Source organism: Cephus cinctus, unplaced genomic scaffold, assembly GCF_000341935.2.
Source record: "Cephus cinctus unplaced genomic scaffold, Ccin1 Ccin1_scaffold1237, whole genome shotgun sequence".
In the NCBI taxonomy this organism is placed as follows: Eukaryota; Metazoa; Arthropoda; class Insecta; order Hymenoptera; family Cephidae; genus Cephus; species Cephus cinctus.
This window is the reverse complement of record NW_014333690.1, coordinates 376,710-399,146: the sequence shown is the minus strand read 5'-3', so window position 1 is coordinate 399,146 and position 22,437 is coordinate 376,710. Positions and strand designations below refer to the sequence as shown.

The 22,437-nt window shown below is 36.8% G+C and overlaps 3 protein-coding genes across 8 annotated transcripts; 1 reads left to right on the top strand and 2 right to left on the bottom strand.

Moving 5' to 3' along the window:
- Window positions 1-15: 15 nt before the first annotated feature.
- Window positions 16-8,553, top strand: LOC107272730. Of its 2 annotated transcripts, XM_025090010.1 has the most exons (7): window positions 16-56; window positions 961-1,057; window positions 2,467-2,821; window positions 2,890-3,140; window positions 3,288-3,398; window positions 6,873-7,184; window positions 7,337-8,553. In XM_025090010.1, exons 3-6 carry the CDS (start codon window positions 2,689-2,691, stop codon window positions 7,149-7,151), a joined length of 774 nt encoding a protein of 257 aa, XP_024945778.1. In that variant the 5' UTR covers window positions 16-56; window positions 961-1,057; window positions 2,467-2,688; the 3' UTR covers window positions 7,152-7,184; window positions 7,337-8,553. The 2 variants fall into 2 exon arrangements, with proteins under 2 accessions (XP_024945778.1, XP_015605663.1); XM_015750177.2 differs by lacking the exons at window positions 16-56; window positions 961-1,057 and adding an exon at window positions 76-148.
- On the bottom strand, window positions 1,176-2,508 carry LOC107272731. Its single transcript, XM_025090011.1, has 3 exons — window positions 2,111-2,508; window positions 1,763-2,037; window positions 1,176-1,651 (listed from the first exon to the last, which is right to left on the bottom strand). Exons 1-3 carry the CDS (start codon window positions 2,283-2,285, stop codon window positions 1,514-1,516), a joined length of 588 nt encoding a protein of 195 aa, XP_024945779.1. The 5' UTR covers window positions 2,286-2,508; the 3' UTR covers window positions 1,176-1,513.
- A 281-nt stretch (window positions 8,554-8,834) lies between the features above and the next one.
- On the bottom strand, window positions 8,835-18,815 carry LOC107272728 (centrosomal protein of 164 kDa). 5 transcript variants are annotated; one of them, XM_015750174.2, is made up of 10 exons: window positions 18,587-18,815; window positions 16,849-17,094; window positions 15,390-16,217; window positions 13,938-15,238; window positions 13,522-13,847; window positions 12,854-13,218; window positions 12,199-12,371; window positions 11,758-11,989; window positions 11,432-11,626; window positions 8,835-11,041 (listed from the first exon to the last, which is right to left on the bottom strand). In XM_015750174.2, the coding sequence occupies exons 1-10, from the start codon at window positions 18,663-18,665 to the stop codon at window positions 10,797-10,799; spliced, it is 3,990 nt and encodes a 1,329-aa protein (XP_015605660.1). In that variant the 5' UTR covers window positions 18,666-18,815; the 3' UTR covers window positions 8,835-10,796. The 5 variants fall into 5 exon arrangements, with proteins under 5 accessions (XP_015605660.1, XP_015605662.2, XP_024945773.1 ...); XM_015750176.2 differs by having other exon boundaries at window positions 16,734-17,094; window positions 18,587-18,813; XM_025090005.1 differs by lacking the exon at window positions 11,432-11,626 and having other exon boundaries at window positions 16,734-17,094; window positions 18,587-18,814.
- Window positions 18,816-22,437: the final 3,622 nt, after the last annotated feature.

The following is a 22,437-nucleotide window of genomic DNA, read 5'->3' as shown; positions in this document are numbered from 1 at the left end:
TGCTGCGAAAATAAATATATAGGCAACACATTGTTTCGGCGAAACCGCGTTCTTAGGTCGGTTGGTTTTTTAAGACTTATTTATTTTCAATGTTTATCCCAGAATGAAAAGTCGATGACTATGTTACCGACGATACCAGCCAACTCTGGTAAGATCATATTTATTCCTATCGATTTATGTAAAATTAACGAATGTGTAGCCAATACTAATATTTTCCGGTTAGTAGAGTTTATATATCCTAAAAAGATTTAAAAAATTTGCTTACATATATATGTACACATTTCGATAAATCATTCAAACGAATCTGACTGAAATACAGGTAGAGTATCTTGTTTCAGTCATCAATCCTTTTTCCTTACTGAGTATGGTCTTTTGGGAATAATATTGTGAAAGAATGAAAGTTAGAGAAAAAGTTACGAGGATCTTGTTCTGGGGTCTTGGGGACCCCGCAGTTTCTTAAAGCTTCACGTATACCCGGCGCATTTTATAGTACGGAAAAATATGGCCGATTATATCTCTGGAAGCCATATGGTTATCTTTGTATACAGCTTTCGGTATATACAGTCACTTAGCTGTTTATTTGAAGAGCCATGTTTGAAGCGGCCTCTACCCACACGCCAAGAATATTCTAGAGGATATGTACACACCCTGGGCCTCTATTCGATTTTATTAGGTTTTAGGATTTTCGGTAGTCCACCGCGAAAAACGATGATTCTCAAGTTTCAGCTGTTGCGGGTTTTTTTCTTTGTCGATCATTAGAAACTGTCGATTCTACGATCGACGAACACGCAAAGTACAATATTTATCAAGGATGAATTAGAAAATTCTAATAGCCAGAGTTTCTAACGCGTACACTTATTACCCTTGAAAAAAGGAGATTTAAGGTTGAATACAATTTTTTTAATTTTATTTTTTTTTTAATTATATTCCAGTGAGAGAGAATATATGACAATTTTGAAGTTTCAGAGAAAGTTCGTCGGGGAAATGTTCACGACCTCATCATATCTCTACGAATCAACCAGACTCTATGAACCTTGTTGATGGACAATTTAAGGCGGTAATAATTTTAATTACCCTAGACACATACTTCTTCACACTTGGAACATTTCCCAACTTCTGCAATCTCAATATTTCGATGATATGCTTGAATTTGTATTTAGTTATTAATGAATTCCTAAACGCGTTAGACCACCTGCTATGCGCAGCAGGTAGTCCCCACTCTTAACCAGGTGCATATCGAAAATTCTGGTGATAAAAAACACTGCTACTTTGAACGGATGCATTAAGAAAAAGTTATCGTGTTATATATATCTATGCATATGCCTATGTGCACATATACATATATTGCATGCATAGGTACCTATAGATATATAATCTCATGCATTAACATGAGCAATGAATTTAAGAAACTGCGTTTACGTACATTATTGCACGGGTTTAGAACTTTATTTCATATCTTTATTCTCGGTAACATACTAAATGACATTCAAAAAATTATACCGAAATTTACATACTAATTGTATAGGGCATAACCACGAGAAAGCATTATCATCCCTTTGTATAATCTCTCCGTGTCGAAATCATTCGCCATTGGATCCAGAAAGATATAATTTCTTTTGGGTCGCTTATATTTTTGCAAATTTTGAAGATTCTGCAAATCGATTGAATTACATAAATTTTTAATAAAAGAATTCAACGATGTTTATTCTAATTCATTTAATTTGAAATTATATCTACTTTGTATACTTTATTTTTACTTTACCGACAAAAATATAACATTCGAGTTGGGGGCAGCTACTGCATTGCGTCTAATGCCCGCTATTATCAAAGCAAGTAAATATCCACCGAAAGCTAAAAAAGAAAGCGTCGTAATAGCGAGTTGAAAAATTTTCGAAATTTTCGAATCTTTCCCCTTTTCTTCGTAATAATGGTCTTCGTATCTTCTGTTGGGTTTTTTCTCACTCCTTTTCAACGGAAGCGCTGCAGGCAATGTGGATACCGATTTGCGATCCTTTTTTCTCTCCACTTTGATTGGTACTGATTAAAATCATTAAGTATGATTTACTGAAGTACACTATAACATCAAATTCATAATTTTATGTTTACTTACCATCAGTGTCGATGAACGATGATTTTATTTGAAGTAGTTTATCCAATGGAAGTTCACTCAGGCTTCGTATTTCATTTGGAAATAATTTGACATGATTGTTTGCCACCAGCAAATTAAAATAACCACAAAAAAGGATGAGAGCAAAGTTTCCACGAGCTTTTTTGAAACCAAACATTTTTCAAATCTCACGTGTCTTTGACACTTTAAATTTGTTCTTCGTTCACGTAACGATCCTTTGTCATTTATGTACCATTATTTTACGTTAATTACATATACGTAACTTTGTATATTTTTTTACTAAAAATAAATAAGTCCAAAAAATATCTGATATTAATGTTTATATGAAAATTTGACAGATTGTTCTACGCTGTTTACTGTTTCTAACAGAACTCTTAGAGGTGTTAACGATAACTGTCCTGGACAAAATTTAACTGTTAATCCAACATCTTCTTTGTGCTTGGTTAGTAAAGCGCAAAGAACGCTTCAAATTACAGGCAGTTTCTGTATTTACGTGTAAAAAAACACCTTGAGTAACGCACTGAATGCGATGACATAATTGCTATCTTGACACCCGTTACATGGACCCTCTGCACGCTCAGTATTTCACTGACTGTTACTCTGTAAGTATGTCGAACTCCGTAATTCTCTATGGACTCTTAGCCATATTTCTTATGGAATTTTCAAAATTATCCGTGATGGCTCAGAACGATGGTGAGTGATGAAATTGTTTTTGTCCAGATAGAGAATTTTGGTAAGACCTGATTTGTATTTATTTTCAGGTGTTCTACACAAAATAAAGGCTGGTTTGCAATATGCAAGTGACTACTTAAAAACCGCACGGCAAATTGCCGATCTTGTATCGGCGAGTCTTGGTGAGAAAAAGGGTGAAGACGGAGATGACGGACATGACGAAACACGAGATAGCGCCGGCACAAGTAGTTTGCTTTCCGCATTTTTTCGCCTGCTCGGTTTGGATTCTCAAAAGATCGGTGCGATCGCTATCAACAGTGCTATATTCCTCGCTCAAATGGTACTCAAGTGATTTACGATTTCACTATTAGAAACCATCACGGTTTTCGAGAATCGTAAACATGATGAATCAAACGGCAGATTTTAATTGCTTTGGATTAATCAAGCTTTAATCTTGTTGCTATACAGTTGACTGATATTATTTCAGATAAGCTCTTTATTTGAAATCAAACCAAAACTCGAACAGGGACGAATGATAAATGACGAAGAGGAACCACTGGATCCACTTAAGTTCATACTGGATAATAAAAACGAACGGGTAATTATGATAACGTGATAAGATACCTATTGCAATTTTTCAACGAAATCATTTTCCTGAGATCAAACGAATTTTTAACTGCTATTACAATATTGAGAAGTATGACTAGTAACGGGGCCAGGAAATTTTACCTCATTAAAAAATAGAGGGAACGACTGGATGGAGTTTTTAAAAAAAGGGCGACGTTTGATACCCCTTCTCTTGTACTTAAATTCTGTGAGCAAATTCATTCAAGTGGAAGAAGTAGAATTGTCGGATTCCTCATAGGCCATGAAAAATGCATCAATAAGATATACATTTATTTCAGTCAGAAAGAAAATATTTACCTGTTAAGGAGACTGGGGAGTGGAAACGGCCATTTTGAGTTTACAATTACGAAAACTCTAAATTACACGTAACTGATGTATCTTTATCCAACTCGAGTACATCCAGATCTGTGTAAATTCCACAATTACTGAAATAGCACTCTTTTAAGGAATAATATTGCTAAATAAAGGAATGAGATGCTGATCAAATTTTTGCAGAAGCTTCTATCATGTCAAAAAGTTGCATGCTTTCCATTCCTTCATTTCACAAGTATTCCGCACGAAAGTATCATGCAAGTAACAGTGCAACTTGCAAAAATCTTCATGCACTAAGCTTGCATGAGAATGTATTATTACACTGTTATAAATTACGATGTTTCATTTCGAGGTTAGAAAGTACTCCACAGTCCTCTTAAACGGGAAATTTTCTAAGCGAAGAAACTCCATATACGCGTAATACCCATACTGAGGGGAGTTTTTATATGACGAGTTAACTCGTTTTTTCCGCTAAAAGGTTAAATGTCAGAATTGCTTTCCTGGCAGCAAAAACTCTCTTTCAAATCCAATATTCATTTGAAAGTTTATTTCAGTCTGAAAAGGAAAAGACTAATTTACAAATGTTACTATGTAAAAATACTATGATTACTAGATGTTTAACCTTAAAATTCTAACAAACTAATTAAAGTTTATTTGATCACACAACGCCATTCGGTGTCAAGTATGAACAGCAGTGATCGACCATTGACACAACTGTCAATAAGTTAGCTCGCTTTAATTTTAGAGAAAATGATCCAAATTGCAATTGCAAACGGATTTTCGTTAATAATGAAATCAGTTGATGGTCACTCAGTTAAAAATTTTGGAAAATAAACAAGAAAACTTATAATTCCAATAAACACTATATACCCAAGCTAATAACATTGCTACTCAAGTGCATACGAATAACCTAGTACTCTTTGGGGCAGTCTGATACGTCGTTAAATTACACACAGCTCACAAATCTGAACGTAAACGTTATTAAACAAGAGCTGGAACTAGATCTTTGTTTGAATGACGTCAACTGCAGAACAAAAGTAGGTTATAAGAAAGGCTCTTAACTGTCGTCAATTTTAATCGCATCAACATTAACGAGACAAAAACCTGGAAATACTATAAAAATTACCGAAACTAAAAGGCACACAACTATCAGTCGCCAATAATTTTGACCAAGACATACTTTCAAAACGGAAAGATTTAGTGCCTTTGGTAAAAAAGTTGAAAAATAGTTTATACAAAACTGAAGTTTGTGAAAGATACATTTACATTGGCAATATTGGTAACTTTGAAAGATAAAGCAACTGCATTAATCAAGAGTAAAATTAAAAAAAAAAAAGAAAAAGTCAAAGAGGAATGATGAATTTGATGAAAAGGTTTATAATTAAGATTAAAATGAGCTTCAAGATTTACTGTTGTCACAGGCTTCTATACTTCAGAAAAATCTAAGAATTAAATAATCAAATATACTCGAGACATTTGCAGTTAACAAAATTAACGTGCACAATATTAATACGGTTTTATGCTTTCACTAAATTCAAAAAAGTATAAAGAGGTAAAGGACAGGAGTTATGTAAAGATCCATGTCAAGAATCTTATGGAGGTCCGAAAAATTATGGGCTTGTTTAACATTAATGATGAATCTAAGTAGAAATTTAGATCTTTTTAGAATTCACAATTCGGCCTAATATTAGCGGAAAATTGATCTGAATTGTAATTCTTATCGATAGGCCTAATATCGTCAAATCACAGCCTGCACCGGCCTGTTCGTAAATATAACGAAATATACAGGGTGTTTCTATTATCTCTGCCACTCGATATAACTCGGTAATTATAGATGTAACAAGAAAATATTTCAAACAAAAGTTGTACGGTGTGGAGGGGGCCACCAAATGCGACCAATTTTTTTTATTTCAGTGAAGGTGACCTTCACTTTTTTAAATAGAATGGTACATTTTTTTTTCAACCATCTTGTGGAGCACATCAAGCCGCATAAAAAAGATTAAGGGGTCAAAGTCGTTCAAGATCATTCAAGGTCAGTATCGATGATACAAATCTAAATATCTCGGATCACTACCAAATATTTGGTAGTCATCTTTAATGTCCCCCATAAAGAAAAATCGAGTGGATTTAAGTCCAGTGATCTAGCAGGCCAGCCTATTCGTGATCCTCGGTTAATCTGCTTATTACTAAATAATATAAAATAAAATAATAATATAATAATAAAAAAAATTTGTCGCATTTGGTGCCCCCTTCCACACCGTACAACTTTTGTTTGAAACATTTTGTTGTAACATCTATAATTACCGAGTTATTTCGGGTGGCAGAGATAAAAGAAACACCCTGTATATGGTCTATTGGCACAGTTCACTTCCCAAGCATACATATCTTGTGCGATTCCTTTAGCAAAAGAGGATGAATGTACATACTTCTTATTACATGATCGACGTTTCATGGCCTTGCAACAATGTTACAGCTTCTACTTGAATGAATATGTTCAAAGAATCAAATTACAAGGAAACGAATATCAAATGCCACCTTTTGTTTCAAAATTCCACCCAATTTTCCCATCTACTTTTTTTTTTAGTGAGACGAAGTTCCTAACTCTAAATGATTACTCATAATAAACATTTTAATATGCTGAACTTCTATAACGTACCGTTATGAATGAAAATAAATGTTTTGTATTTCCACTCGAAAATATTTGTTCGCAATTTATGTAATTTGTTCGAGGGGTGTTACTGACGATTAATCCTTTCGTTACGGTTGCCGACTATAGTCTACATCTATGCGACGACCTGTGACGACTCTTGTCACTAAGAATTATAATTTGATATACATATATGCTCTTAAAAAAGTGTACATACAAGAGAATCCCAAGGTGGCGTTGAAATACGTAAAGGCGAACACCGAAGACTACGGACGTGCAATGTGCACACTTTGCGGCGCGATGCCCCGTTCAGTGACGTCACTCTAGTGGAGCGGACCGCCGTAACGAAAGGGTTAATTTATTTTGCTTTGCATGGGTATCGTCTCAGCAGATCGTATACTATGCGGAATACGGAAGCTAATCTTGTTTAAAAATATACGCCGATTAATTTGACATAGCAATACTGAAAAATATACTTTTTTTTAGATTCAGAAATTAATTGACCAGGCACAAGACACGAATTTACCTGATCAACTTATGTACCGCATGGACGGCTTGGACTCGTCCTGCATCAGACTTCTGCTTTGTAAAACGTCACCAATTATTTGGGCAGTTCAAAATTCATTGAAAAACAACACCGAAAATCCGTATAAAGAAAAAATTCAAAGTATCACATCCTGGCTTCCTTCGAGAGCAGAATTTGAAGAAAACTCTGATACCTGCGAGGATATACATAGAGATTGTAATTTATATCCGGAATCTTAGAATCTACAAGGAGAATAAAATCCGTATCTTGAGGTGGGTAAGACTGCATCAACCATGCAGTTGCATTGTATCATCGCCGTTGCAACAAAATTTATATCTTGTGTGCGAAATGTTTAAACTGGAAATGCTGTGGATTTTTTTAAATGTTGCTGTTTCATCTAAATCCTCAACTTGATTTCTTTTAGAAACATTAACCCGATTGATAAAGTCATTCGCAAAGAATTTTGGAAACTGATATATAACATTCTTCAGCGTTTTTGATTACGCAACAATTCTAGAAGCGGAAGTATTAAATATCTACAGAAGTTGCTGTAACGTTCGAATGACAGTTTTATACTAACGGTAAAGTAGGAAATGAAATACCGATCGAGTCTACTTTTCCGATTTCCAAGTGGCCTGTTTAGGGTCGAGTCTTTTGGAATTTACCCGGGATCGGCCTTTTACTCTGACCCAAAGACGTTAAGAGAATGTGATCGTACAGGAATGTGATCGTTAACTAATTGGAATTATAAAAGAATTTAACAGAATTGGACTCCTACTGATAATATGATAAATTTGATCTTGAATAATGTTATCTTTGTAGGTGCTGAATGAAATAAGAATAGAATTGGTAATTTATTATGAAAATAAAAAATTAATAAACTGTGGGATATTTTTAAAGATTGAATATGTACATATCATAAATTCAACACAATAATAATTCTATAAATCAAAAGCAACTTACGTTTATTCGGCTTATTCTCAGTAAGGCGTATGAGATTGACCAGTTGAGACTTTAAATTCTGTACCTAGAAAATTCTTGGAATTGACTTAGAATCTGAACTTGTACTCGGGATTCGAACTTTGATTTTGAACTTCAATTTTTATTCAGGCAAATGGGCTACTGTGTCTTCTGATTTTTTACTTCTAATCCGCGACTGCTACTGTTTCGCCTAATTTTTGGTCCTGTAGCCTAGATAAGATTCTCACTCTTTCTTTCAGATGTCTTTGGTAGCTCCTTTTGAGAAATGACCCAATAAAATATTTAAGAGAGAATGTCCTGCCAGCAAGGTAACACCTACATTCGAAATATAATTTCTCACGTAAATTTCAATTCGATCCTAAGAGTGGCTCGTTTAGAATTTTTTATACTGATTCTAACATTAATTTTTCGTATCTTTACATACCAGTTTATATAGCCCAAATGCATCACCTGAACATAGTTTTACAATAAGACTCAAATGGATGCGCTGTCTTCAGGTGGTGCATTTTTACTGAATAAAGGTATATACGCACCATCTTGAAATTGAAATCGATGGACATCTGCAAATCTTATTATATCATCAATATCCGCAATTTCATTTCTTGTGCAAATTTTAATTCGATCGAATTTGGATTTTTGGAACGCACAGACGTAGATCCTCTTATTGGCGATGGCAACTGGATAAAAACCTAAAAAAGGCTGGTTAAAATTTCACGATTATAAAAATTCATACCCATAAGAAGAACAAATTGCTTTGTCAGATGGTTGTCCAGTATAATTTATTACAATGAAAAATTGAAAATAATTCGCGACATATCTTGTTTCTAAGTTTGATTATTACTACTATATCAGTGCAACTTCAGGTTTTATGGTATATAGTACTGCATCTTGTGTGCGTATCTACATATTAATATGTCGGAAGGTCATACGAAGAAGTTTAATAGACCGATGGAAATAATTTTTATTCGAGGATAATCAGTATAATCATTAGCTTATTTACTGTAAGAGACTATACATATAGTCTTCTACAAGGAAGGTACGGATTCACTATAGTAAGGACGGTACTACTGTAACACTATACTTCAAATTTTTAAGAACGACTCTGACATTCTATTAGAATTTAGTTAAATAAGGAAAAACTACAATGAACTTTCTGATCTTCTGTAAAGGACAATAAATGATATTTCTTGTAATTACGTAACTGTTGAATCATAGCATTCCCTAATAAAATGAACACTATTATTAGTACAATGTCTCATTTGTCTTTTCTGTAAGATTTCGAGGTTCACTATCTGTCATCAATTACTCTACGTATATTACATATCTAATGAGATCATACTTGTTCACTGTCTCTAACGTAAGCTATGTAGATATTTCAGGGTAGAGAATCCAATCTTTTTAAACTGTTTTATGCAATGGTAATTCAATCAATTATAGACTGTATACATTAGCCCAATAAAATTTGGCATACCATGATCGTTTCCCTGTAATGATTTACATAAATTATGTATGCATATACATATAATGCATATCATACTTTACATGTTATCGATTACTCTAAGTTTGGCATTCGAGAAATTGTTAGGTTATGTTAGAGTTAAGGTTTTTGGGTTTGAACGACACTTTGGAACCGCGACCAAGTTCGAAACTCGAATAGCGTTAAAATTGATCGATAAATCTCAACGTCATCAATAATGATGATCGTAAATAGTTGCTGTTTAATAAATAGACACATGATTCCCTCAACTTTGTTTTCCTGTTCATATTGAAAATACGGACAACGACAGTCTGTATCGTAGTTCGAATAGAAACGCAAAGCAGTGACTCAAAACAAAGGCACTTTTTTTTTATCCGTAATCAAAACGCATCTCGAGTTTCCGTATCGACAGTTCCGAGGATTCTAAAACATTTTACAGATTTTCGAAACGCCATCTTACAAACTCCTAATTCAATATCAATGTATATCACATTCTCGCGCGCAACGTAACGAAACATTGACTATATCATTGATATATCTATAAATGATCTGAAATATATTATAATATAATAAACATATGTCACACGGTATCCATAAAAAAATGAATCGAAAATATATAGAGGTGTAACAGATTTTACAAATCATTCGATTTTCGTATTATACAATCGCCTTGGGTTATTTACAAACGAAATTTTTCTACATTTCAAAATTGATATTAGCAACACGAGTATACCGATGTGTTACACTCTGTGCGCCGATACGACTGCACAAGTTCAATTAACATTATAAGTGCATTGGATCACGTTGATCAATAGATTTTTTTTCCTACTTGAAACTTCTGGACACCGCATAGAAAAATACGCATTTTATATTTTTCCGCGTATACATGTCAAATCACAGAGTAGACTAGAGGTTCATTGAAATCGGTTGACATTGGCTGTATTAGAAATCTCATAAATATTCCGCGCCCAAGCATACAAATTATAATCAGGAAGTGAACTTGGCTCTACGTCGAAAAATAAAAAAATCTAAAAACGATGCATAATTGTAAAAATCTAAACAATTTTCCAATTCTAATTGCATAATTCTAACGAATCATTAATTACACTGTGTAATCTGGAATTGATAGTATTTCAGTCTGACCACAATAACTTTTGACGACCCGAATACAACTTCTTCAACCTTGACTGGATCACGAATTGATAATTGAACCTACTTCACTCATGGTTACAATTGTAACAAACAGCAGCCTGAACTTGGGTTGAGATCGAACCGAAAATGAGAATCGAGGACTTGAGTGCTCTTGCGCGTGTCCCTGGCCTCAACATTTAAGAGGTCTGGGTACCATAAGAAACCGAATAGTCCTCATCGCAATGCTCCAAAATGAATTTTCCAAATCGTCGAATTCGTCTGGAGAATTTTTTTCTTACAGAGTAGCTTGACCCGGACTGACTAGATCCGTACTCTCGACGCGGGCCTGCCTAAGCCAATCCCTGAGATTGCGTGTTCTTTCCATCAAGTTCGAAACTGTTCTTTCGACCGTGCCCACGCTGGTTGTGTAACCGTTGTTTGGTCCGTATTGAGCTATGATGTTCTGGGTGGTTGTTATTGGCGGATGAGTGCCAGTCAGCTGAGACAAAATGTTTGAGTGGATATTTGGAGTCCCGAATGCTGTTAAAAGATATAAATACTTGGATACTTAACTGATGCAATGTATAAACTGTAGTATTGACGATAGCTTATAAACTAGGTAAACAATCTTTTCAATGGCATGACTAGATATATTATTATAGATTTTTGCTTGCTAAAGGGATATCATGTATAAAATACTCATGACAGAAATTTTATTCTTAGGATATTCCATAGGGGTATCAATAACGTATGAGAAACTTCTACGTCAGTTAAAGAACGTTTTGTCTTTGCAAGAAAACGCTGCATTTAGTACTGCAAGTATAATATCGTTATGTAGCGTTTGTTAAGCATTGGATTGTTCCTGAACGCGAACGAGTGAATGTTTTTTGATCGAAAGGTACAAGAAGCTTTTGTTAAAAAGAAATTGACCTTGCACGTTGTTTGGTTGCGGAGATAGTGCTTGGTAAGGTAGCCATCCAAGATCTGAATACATGAATGTAGGTGGTGGAGGTATGTTATTATCCTGACGTTTATTCAAAACTCCCCAAATCTCACGTATTTCCGAATTCAGATTTTCCAGGCTCGCAATTATTTCAGTTGACTCTTGATAATGGTCCGGCTTATCTAATCGAATGAAAATGCGACAGTTATCAATTTTATAAGACACCCCCTGATATTATCATAAGAAATACAAATTCGTTTCTAAATTTAAATGAATGTGACATTAATGTTTTCAACGGTAAACAATTAATTACCTATAAAGGTATCGGTTGCCACATCCGTCGAACTGAATCCACTGCTGGCGCTCGACATATCGCTCAAAGTCAACTCATCATTCTTCGTCGCCATAGAATCATTCTCATTTTTTTTAGCATTAGCTACTCTTTCCAAAGATTGCTCCAGATGTCTCAGGTGAATGACTTTCTCACCCAGAAGACTTCTCGTGCGGTGCAAGCTCACTTCCATGTCGGAGAGTTCGCGTTCCTCCTGACAATAAATAAAAAAGACCAGTTTTCAATCAAAAGCGTTTGCGGCTTGTCTCGGGTTAAGTGCTAAGTTTTTTTATTTCAGAAAAAAAAATTTCTTCGAGCTCACAAACTAATGGCAATTGCACAGATTTTGAAGAAGGGAATTGCTTTCGGAAGCTTCAACATTTCCAGATAATAATGAAGATGGATCTTAATTAGAACGTGTACCTGCACTATTTGCTCGAGAGTAGATTTTGCGCTTCGTTGTTTCCAGGCTCGCTGCTGGCCCTGAAAAGCACTTCTCTGTTGTCTCAATGCCTCTCGAGCTCTTCTCACGGAATCCCTTTCCACGTGGATTCGGTGTCTGAAGAATTTCAGTTCCGCTGACGCGGTCGCCGGCGCTGAAAGCAGAGATCGCTTGAGCTTCCTTCGTTCCAACGTGATATGGATGCACTTGCGTGCTTTAGCGCCGGAGATGAAGCTTTAGCTCGCGTGGCTTCGAGCGGAAAATGAAGAAGAGAAGCGCGAGTGGATGCGTGGCGAAAAGAAGATCAACCAAGAAATGGCTTAGGTTAGGTTAGAAGCAACGGAAAAGAGGCGATAGACTTACGAAAGGTGGAAGAAGAAAGTCGTTAACCAAAGTAAATAGTATAGAGTCCTAAAAAAAGTAAAAAGACATTTCAAAACGTTGACAGTGACGTTTATCAAGCGTGTTTCCAAAATTTAGAGGGTTTTTGAAAAAATGATTCGAGGCGCGAGACGAATCCTCTAACAGAAGAAGCACAATGTAGAATTATTTAGGATTGCTTAAATTTGTAAATCGTCGTAATGAAAATTTCAAGTGCGTTGATGTAGTTTCTTGAAAGTTTAAAAAAAGAGTTACCTTTATCTTGAAAGGGATATCTAAGTGTATAGGCCGTGTCGTTACTCGGTAACTGATCTCCAAGATCCTCCAGTTTCTCCAGTTGTTTCCTAATATTCTCCACAGGATTCTCAAGGTTGTTGTTAAGTTTCGAAGGACTGGCCGCCTTTTTCGTAAAAGTCTTCTTTTTCTTCAAGAGATTCGAATTAGTCTCGCTTGCCGTTGTATCGTCCGATTCGAACTTCTGCGCGTTCTTCATGTAGACAATGGGCTTTTGGAAGTCGAGGGATTTGGGACCGTCCGAATCCTCCGCGCCACTCATATTCTGGTTCAGACCTTCCGCGGGCTTCGAGTTTGAGATCGAGTGTGTTTTTTTGATCGGGTCTCTGAAGGAACGAGTTAAGGCCTATAGCCAGACATTAGGCGAATCGCATGGGAATGATAGAGTACCCTTACGGTTCGTGATTATTCATCCAAAACTACAGGAAATAATTGTGATATAAATATATGCAGCAATAATGGATGAATTTGATCGACCGTGAAAGTACTATGGTTTATTGAAAATGGGGGTGCAAAGATTTTATTAAAAAAATGCCTAAAGTCGATACAACGAAGAAGAGCAAGCTGTGCATTCATCAGCCCCCTGATCCCAAAGAAAAAAGTATCTAATAGGTTAAATGGAAACTCACTTTTGATCAGATGATTCCGTTCGATCAGTTCTCGTCCTTGCTGATGTGGATTTTTCTGTTTCTGATGCTGTCGTATTACCCTCCTTCTTCTTATTTCTTCGTTCCACTGCGAGTCTCACGTCATTCTTCAATTTCAGGTACTTCTCTTTGAGCGTCTTATATTTATCTTCTAGCAATCGTTTTTCACAGCGAATCTTTTCGAAATCAACAGTCTCCTGACGCGAGATCCGTTCATTCTGTTTCTTGGCCTCTTTCTCAACGTCTTGCGAAAAATCATCCCTTATATCTTTCAATCGTTGCTTATAACCTTTCCTGGCGAGACTCTCCTGAAAGTATAATGCCGAATAAATCTCTTTTTTTTATTACCAAAATTTAAATTATTCCTTAAAGTAGTTCTAAACACTGAACATACTCACGCTCATTCTGAAATCCTTAAGCATTTCTGCTAGACACTTCTCGTGATCTTCTGTGATCTTGGCAATCTTCTCTCTCTGTTGCATTCTTAAGTTTGCCCTTAGGTCGTCGTATTCCTTTTCCAATTCCTTCTTCAGTGCCTCGATTTTTTCTGTATGCTGTTTATTCAATTCGAATTGAGTGAGTTTTGCAAGTTTCTCTTCGCCCAATGATCTCTCGTACTCGGTCTCCAACTTTTCGATCTCTACCTTCCTTAGCTCTAATAATTCTTGCCGCTTTTGGTCCAATTCAGTCTTCAAGTTCGACAGGATGTCCTGCTTTTCCTTTTCATAACAAACCTCTAATTCAGCTTTGACCTTGCTCAAATTATCTAATCTAACCCGGTCCATCTCACTTATCAATTTCTCAACTTCCTCCTTCTCTCTGTCAAGCATATCCTCTCTGAGATCCTCCAATTTAACTTTGATGTTCTCTTCCAAGAGCTGCTTCTGCTCCAGGAACTTTCCTTCTAATTCCCTTTTAACTCGTTCCAATTGAACCGCAAATTCTTTCTTCAAAGATTCCATTTCCTTGTCATGTTCTGTAATCGCCGTTGCTTTCAAGTCTTCTATGCTTTTTGAGTTTTCCATCTTTAGCTTTGACTTTCGTTCATGCTTGGCCACCTCGAGGTCGTGCCTGATCTTCATCAAGTGATATATTTCCTCTTTCTCCCGCTGCATTTCACTCTCCATTCTACGATCGGACATTTTCATGTTTTCCAACATAATCTCTTTGCTCTTACGAATATCATCCAATTGTAACGATCTCATGCCATCGCTACTCCTGGCCGTACTGTCCGTTTCACTTTTTGACGCAAGATCAATATTTTTCACATTCTCGAATTTCCCAGAGACAAAATCATTCTCGACATCATTAACTACACTTTTCGTGACCTGTTGGAAGTGTTCGTTTTCAGAAACATTTTGAACAACGAATCTTCTGCCCACGACCTTAGTTTCTTTCGGCGCTGAGTTTACGCTGCTCTCCATGTAACCATCCTTATTCGCACTGTCTAAATTCCTATTCCCATTTTCCTCATTGTCGGCACTAGTTTTCGAATCAAAGTCCCATGTGTTTTGTCTCTGGAGTATCGATTGATATTCGCTATTTTGCTTGTGAGTAATTACGGCCGATATATGAACATTCTGCTCTTCGGATTCAGATTCCCAATCGTCATCCGATCCGGAGTACGTGAACTTAATGTCGACTTCCTTTTCCAAATCGAATCGAACGCTCTTCCGCTCCTCGTCAATGTGTCTGTCGTCTGAGAATAAATGAAAACCCAATAAAAACGAAAACTTCTATCTACAGGATCCCTTTCCTCTACATCGTCCATCCATACATGAACAACTAGTACAAATGTGTTGAGCATTTATGAAAAAGGGTGTAAAAGGGACAAGAGTCGCGCAACTCACCGTCCTCCGATGGCTTCTCTCGCAAGATCGATTTTGGCCTATCCCCAACGGCGTTACTCAACTCGGTCACGCCTGCAAGGATCCGAAGATTCTCTAACGAGGCAGCATCCTCGGATGGTTTCTCACGTAGAATTGATTTTGGCTTCTCGCACGTCACGTTTCCCGTATCGTCAGATTTTCGAAATACTTGAAAATCCTCGAGCAAGACACTCTCCTGACTCGGAGTCGTGTCCCTGCTCCTGTTACTCTTCAGGAACATGAAGCCACCACCGCTGAGGGTGAGTTCCCTCTGCTGGCCAAGCTGTCTTGGATGTTTCTCCTTGTCGAATCTCTCCTGCGGCTTCTCGACTTTCGTCAAGGAAGCGACACTCAATTTGTCGATATCAATGATGTTCTCCTCGGAGCTGAATCTACTGGATAGCTGTTCCCAGTCCTTCTCGTATCGTGGGCTCAGGGATTCGGATCTTTTGAGTACTTCCTTGAGATCAAGTTCCTTCCTCGGAAATTCCTGCCTCGGGGCATCCAAGAGCTTTGGACTCTCGTAGAACTTCGGATCTTGAAACCTGAGATTCGTGTAATCTCTCGAAGCTCTGTCGCTGCTGATGCTGCTCAGATTTTCCGACCTGGGCTCGCTCTCTTTCCGGGAGCGATGTTTCTCAAAGATTGGATCCTTCTTGCGCATAGCTGGTCCGTCGACCTTGGATTTTCGCAGTGGTACCAGCTTCGATGGAATCTTCGTGGTCGGTAAGGAAGTCTTCGCAGACTCTTTTGGCAGGGTTGCTTCCTCGTGGGACTCCAAGTCCTTGGCCGTTGTCTTCGAATCTTCTTCTGCGAGTAAACGATTTTTCTTTGTACTTTTGTTAGCTCTTGGGTCGGGAAGAAATATGGTGCGGAAGCTTGTTAAAGCCGAATGTCAAAAGTACATTGGGATATAGATAACGTCTCTTTTATTCAATCGCATTACTTTCCTACAATACGTAATCCGTGCTTTGAAACATTTTCTTATCTTGTTTACACTTTTCACACTTTATCTCAATTCTAAGAACCGATCCAGCGTCTGTTCGTAGCTGCCATTCGCAATTCTTTCCGTTTCAATAAAGATAACGTTATTGGAGTGAAAGTAAAGTTCGTATACATTAAATTCTTATAAAACCTGAAAATAGTTTTCTCCATTCAGTCCATTTCATCTATTTCAGTCCAATTACCAAGAGTAGTATATTAAATTAATAAAAAAACGAAGGTAAAAGAACAAAACTGGGTATTCACTCGATTACTGATTAATTTAGTACCTGCACCTCAATTGCGTTATGTAATCAAGATTTTGTAATTGAATCGTCGACTTACTTTTAATTACACTATAATTGTGACGAAACGTTAGCCTCGGTATCTCATGAACTAGATCCAAAGTGTATAGGATGAATAGTGTCGCCTTGTTCACTAGTGACCTTGAAACACGTACCAACGCTAATCTGCCGATTACCCAGCCTGGCCTGTTCCACCAAACCCTTGTACACAGCATCGAGGGGATGTTCCCAGGTGGTAGTTCCCGTGGAAGCCTGATAATAATACCATGCTCCGGTGGCTTCGTGGAAACAGGGTGACCATCCCTTTGGTAAAGCGGCCATGAGGCCCTCCTGGGCCAGATCCAGAAGGTGTGGTTCGGCATCCGGGTCAATTCCCAGGCGTTTAGCATAGTCTACGACCTCTGCAACATGCACGATTACCATAGATTCGTAATACCAAAGAAACAAAACTCAATTACAAAATTCCACTCCCTTTGATGACAATTTTTTACGGAAGACCCGATCAGACTCAATTATAAAATCCAAAGAGCAAACTACACAGTATCTTTATCTTTGTCGACCAGGAAGTGAAACGAAAATGTTCCCGTTTTTATAAAAATAATCGGCACCACAAGAAGTGCATTTGAAATCTACACAAAATGTATGTGAAAAAATATAACAGTGGACCGTATTATCCACCGCATCACAAACTGTCGTAAATAATGTAGATCGGTCGAAAGACCGTAGGTTGAACGTTGAAAGGGGTTGATTAAAAATTCCATCAAGGCTGCTTTGACAGGTGAGCCGGCATATGGGGGTGAGCCCCTACGCCAGCTGGTGCCTGACTGCTAAAGTTTCAACCGATACCATCGACGAAGTAAGACACGTCCTATCGTATTACCAAAGATTAAGCTACGTTCGTAAATGGTTCAAATCCAAGTTTTACGTGGGTTTGCATAGAAAGCTGCATCCCGTATTTTTTTTACGTAATAATGATATATCCTCTAGACAAAAAGGAAGTCGCATGCATTCACAGTCGAACGAGACACCGCGAGGCCGACGACAACATTTTAGCCGCACTGCGGACTCTATTGATTTTCCTTGCGATGCTAGGCCGGACGCACGGTGCTCGTGGCAGCTCCGGTGTAAATAAACAACAAAAACGTTCGCATCATGCGTATTACTCTTTACGAACGATTGGCTCTTCGATATTTCGACTTTACATTTCCTGCTCAAACAAAATAATTACGAGTTGATCGTCATGGTCATAGTCTATGCTACGGTAACGCGGCTGCTCGATACAGCGATTATTACCAAATGCTTTTATTTATTACTTTTATGTTAATTTAAAGTACTTATGAATCGTATATTTGGATAATTTATTAAGGATTGAATATTGTGCTTGAACGAGCATTGTGTAATGTTACGTATGTTTTTTTTAAAATTCTTTAATGAATCCATGTTATAGATATGGCGGTTTATTGGTTCTCAAATTAATTTTGCATCGGACATTCCGTAGAGGTAAATAATGTATTAGCACGATGATAATAACGATGATAGAAACGACGGTATTCTATTCTTAGTATGTTAAGCACTTGACTTGATTATCGCAGAGCATATCACGGTTTGGTTTTTTCATGAATTATACATGTTATTCGTGTGTAAAAAAGAGAATTATCCGTTGGTAGAGAGTACTATGTATTGAAAAAGTCAAATTTTATAAAGAAAATCAGTCGCGTATGTATTAATAATTTATTGATTCATATTTCAGCTGGAAACGACACGTGCTTCTAGTCAGGAATAGTAAGAGTGATTGTGACAATCTGCTTAGATAATATGTCGATATTGGAATGAGACACATAAGGTTACAAATTATCGGCGCTTATATATATATATATATATATATATGTGTACCTTCGTTCGAGGGATGGGAAGCTTCATCGAAAACCTCTCGACACACGATGGTAGCTGCACTGTCTTGAGAAATACTCATTTTTGGATTATGGTTACATTACGACTTGAAATTCGTGGCGATAATACCGCGGAAAAAGCACGGGAAATTCACGGGATTCTGACATTTTCACGGATGCGCGAACCGAACCGTGCGACGGTCAATGTTAAATTCAACTGGAATACAGGGAGAGAGGATGTGGTCGTTAACAGCGCCCCTTATCGTTTTGAAGTGTTTGGAACTCTTTGAGGGTTGATAACCACTGTTTGATAAGGGAAACCTTGCTCGGTCGATAATTTCTAACTCTCGTGGCAAACCTATGAACGTCTGATAAATTTTTTGATAAGAACGATTCCGTATTTAGCGAGAATTCTGCGTATCTTAAATTCTGTTTTTCCTTTTGCCGCTAAACGTGGGTTAAAACAGTTGTCGATAAAGAAGGACGCTGTGGATGGTCAGTTAGAGTTAGTTGTTGCAGGAATTTCACACCAGATGGAGACACGTAATTGACTTGAATGAGAATCTTGCGTGATTTTATATTTCATAAATACTGGTATTTTAAAGTTATATAAAATATTATAAAAATGTTTGTAGACGGTATAATGATTATAGATTATCATATGTTTATTGTAGTGTAACATAGGTACTTCGAACTTACTGTGTAAACTTACTGTGTGTTCAATAATGGATAATTTAAATATGCCATGTAAAGCGTAATAGATGATTTAAGAATCTGAAAATTCCCTTTCCTCTCTTGTTGGGATCGAGATAATAGTTATGCTCAGCAGAACCGCCTTTTACGCCGGTAATAATAATAATCGGTATTTATCGATTGCATTATTTAAATTTCATTCGAGAGAAATGGTAGCTTCGTTACGTGACGTTCGGGTTAACGATTTCAAAGTTATAGCGAGATTTGGACATGAAAATTAAATCATAATGATATCCCCCTTCAAAATATTTTAAGAACGATTTTTACGATGAATCCTGTAATAACATATTGAGAAAAAAAATGTATTCCTCATTTAAAACGTAGGAAATTGCGATTCTCTCTCGAGAGAGAAAAAAATCGTAAGATGGGACAATATCTGACATTTCGAGAAAAATAAATTACTTCGACGAGCCGATCAGCGAGTGCGAGGTAATGGCGCTCACCTTGTTATTTCCCTTGGTGAATACCTCACAAATCTTCATCCAATCAAAATTCGTACTTCCGTTTCACAAGAGATCGTTATTCTATTACCTGTGGAAAGGTCATTTTTGTACGCGTGAAGCCAACGACGAGTATTTTTATTTATACTAAGAATATTTAAGAAAACATAGATTTTGTACATTCTGACATGTAATTTGTAATATCCGTTAAAAGCACATAAATCTGAAAGATTTTTTTTCCCTGAAATTAATTGATAAAAGTAATGAACAATATCGTCAAACGAATCTTAAACATAAGAGGTAAATCAAACGTACGTTTTTTCTGGAACATCCTTAAAAATTGCGTATTGTACGGAAAGAAAAATATGCTATAAAATAATATCACGATTCTTTCATTCGAGAATATTCGAGAAAATCCGTTACGTGACGACCATAGAAAGGACGTACCGCTAAAATCGTTTATATTATTTAGGACAATTCTATTGGTCGTTAGGCTCTTGCCTTGAAGCAGGGGAAGCCCTAATCTGACATAACGACGTAACAAGGTTACCTTGTTAAATAAATGTCGCTCGTCGAGGGGTGGTAACGGCAGTACGGCGAATCCACGAAACCCAACCCCTAAAAAGTGGGCCAACGTTTGCACGATTCAAAATGGTGGATGTCGACCAGGGGGTTGCGTAAGAAAGAAAGAGGTTCTTCAAATATGCTGAACTGGACGAGCGTACGTTTCCAGTGCATACGATTCCAAAATATGCGTTGTATATTTTACAAGTTTCATAACTAATTATTCTAAAAAAATTTCAAAAATGCAAATACCGAAAATTTCAAGCAAACATCGTACCAAAAAATGTTAGTAAAATATTTTTCTGCGACAGTTCTACAAAATGGATTCCTGACAACTAATATTATATGACGATTATTCTCGAGCAAAGATTAAGATATTTTATTCTAAAAGTCTAATAGTCAATAATATCTTTTTTAGAAGAATTTTTATTTACAACAGTTTCTCTCCTGTTAATTAATTTAAGTAATTCTGATGTAGACGTAACAAAGTCGTCAAGATCTGACGCTAAATTATCTCTACTCATTTACTCTTTTGTGCGAGATGTGTATACCTATACAACACAAGAATTATCAGCTATACTCGAAGGCCTCTGTCAATTATATAAAAACAAAGAAGAAATACGTTAGAATGAAAAAAGAACTAATGAACATACGGAAAATCCTTATTAGAATTTGTCCAAAGGCCGAAGGCCTAAAAGTATACACGAAAAACGCCATTGCGACGGTAACTTTGTTCGACGAGACATCCGTCTTTTATATTTATTTTGGGATACCGAAACGTCACAAGAATGTTTTCGTTGTATAAAATTTTACATAAATAACTAAAGTAAATAATAATTTCTAATAAACATAGAATTCAGCACCGTTCAAATACTTTCGTAACGACCACCTAAAGATGCATGTTAATTTTTTTTATAACATTTGCTTGCAACAAATATTTTGCAAAATTTTCTATTATGCGTACGAATGCATATATAAAGTTTGCAGCCATTACTGTCATACCAATATAATTAACTAAATAATCTGTTTCCAGTGGCTGTTTTTTATCTGTATGTCAATCCAAAAATTTATTGGGAAATCCAAAGGTGTTCCTGTCATACGTTTCATCTACAATATTTCCTATCTACAGAAAATAACTATCTTGCTCCCAATATATTAATCCAAAAACGTATCTCGCTGGGCATCTTGAGTCCCGCGACGAGACCATCCTCAGCTTCACACTTCCCAATATAACGCAATTTGTTCCTAGTGAAGATTCTAATCAGCACGAACAGCCTAACAGCATTTAACACATGTCCATTTCTCACGCTAACGACAATTGAGATTTTGATCTACCATCCCTCGCTTGGCTTGTGGCTTGATCGTACCCTGATAAAAATAGGTTTACGTTTGCCTGAAACTTTAATACATGGTAACACTTAGATAATAGAGGGTTCGATTGTCGATCAACGGGGTACACTCAAAAACCAAACTGTTAAAGAAGGGTGTGTAGGATCTGACGAGCTCCCACCCCGCCCCAAAGGCAGAGCATGACTTTCCAAAACACTTAGTGAAAAATAACCAAAATAATAAGGAAAAAAGAAAAAAAAACAATTTTTCAGGTTTGAAAAGTCTTAGAAAAAATAAAAACGTACTTGACCAAAAAAACTAGAAACAAGAAATGTTTCATGACGGCAGATCGGAAAAATTAGAAAATCATATCACGTCTGTTTGCTTTCGCAATTTTCTTTCGAGGTCCATGGAACGTTATATTTGAAAGGAATACTTGAAAAGTAATAAAAAAAAATAGACAGAAATAAGTCGAGTCAGTGATCGTGAACTCGTAGCAGCGTCGGCTCGAGTGTCGTCTAAACGTCGCAGTGAATTTTTTTTATTGCCGTCGAGTCTAATGCCACCTGGAGGCTACGGGGAGCGTAAAGAGATTATGGAACTAAAAAATTCACAGAGAAACAATCCACAAGGAACGGGAATATAATTGCAAGTTCCGCGGGGCAGCCAAGAAGAGAGCTTCGAGCGCTTTTTTTCCTGAGCGGAAGAGAGAGCGGGTTATGGTTCGGAGCGTGGGAGCGAGTGAGAGGCGAAGATCCAATTAAAAATA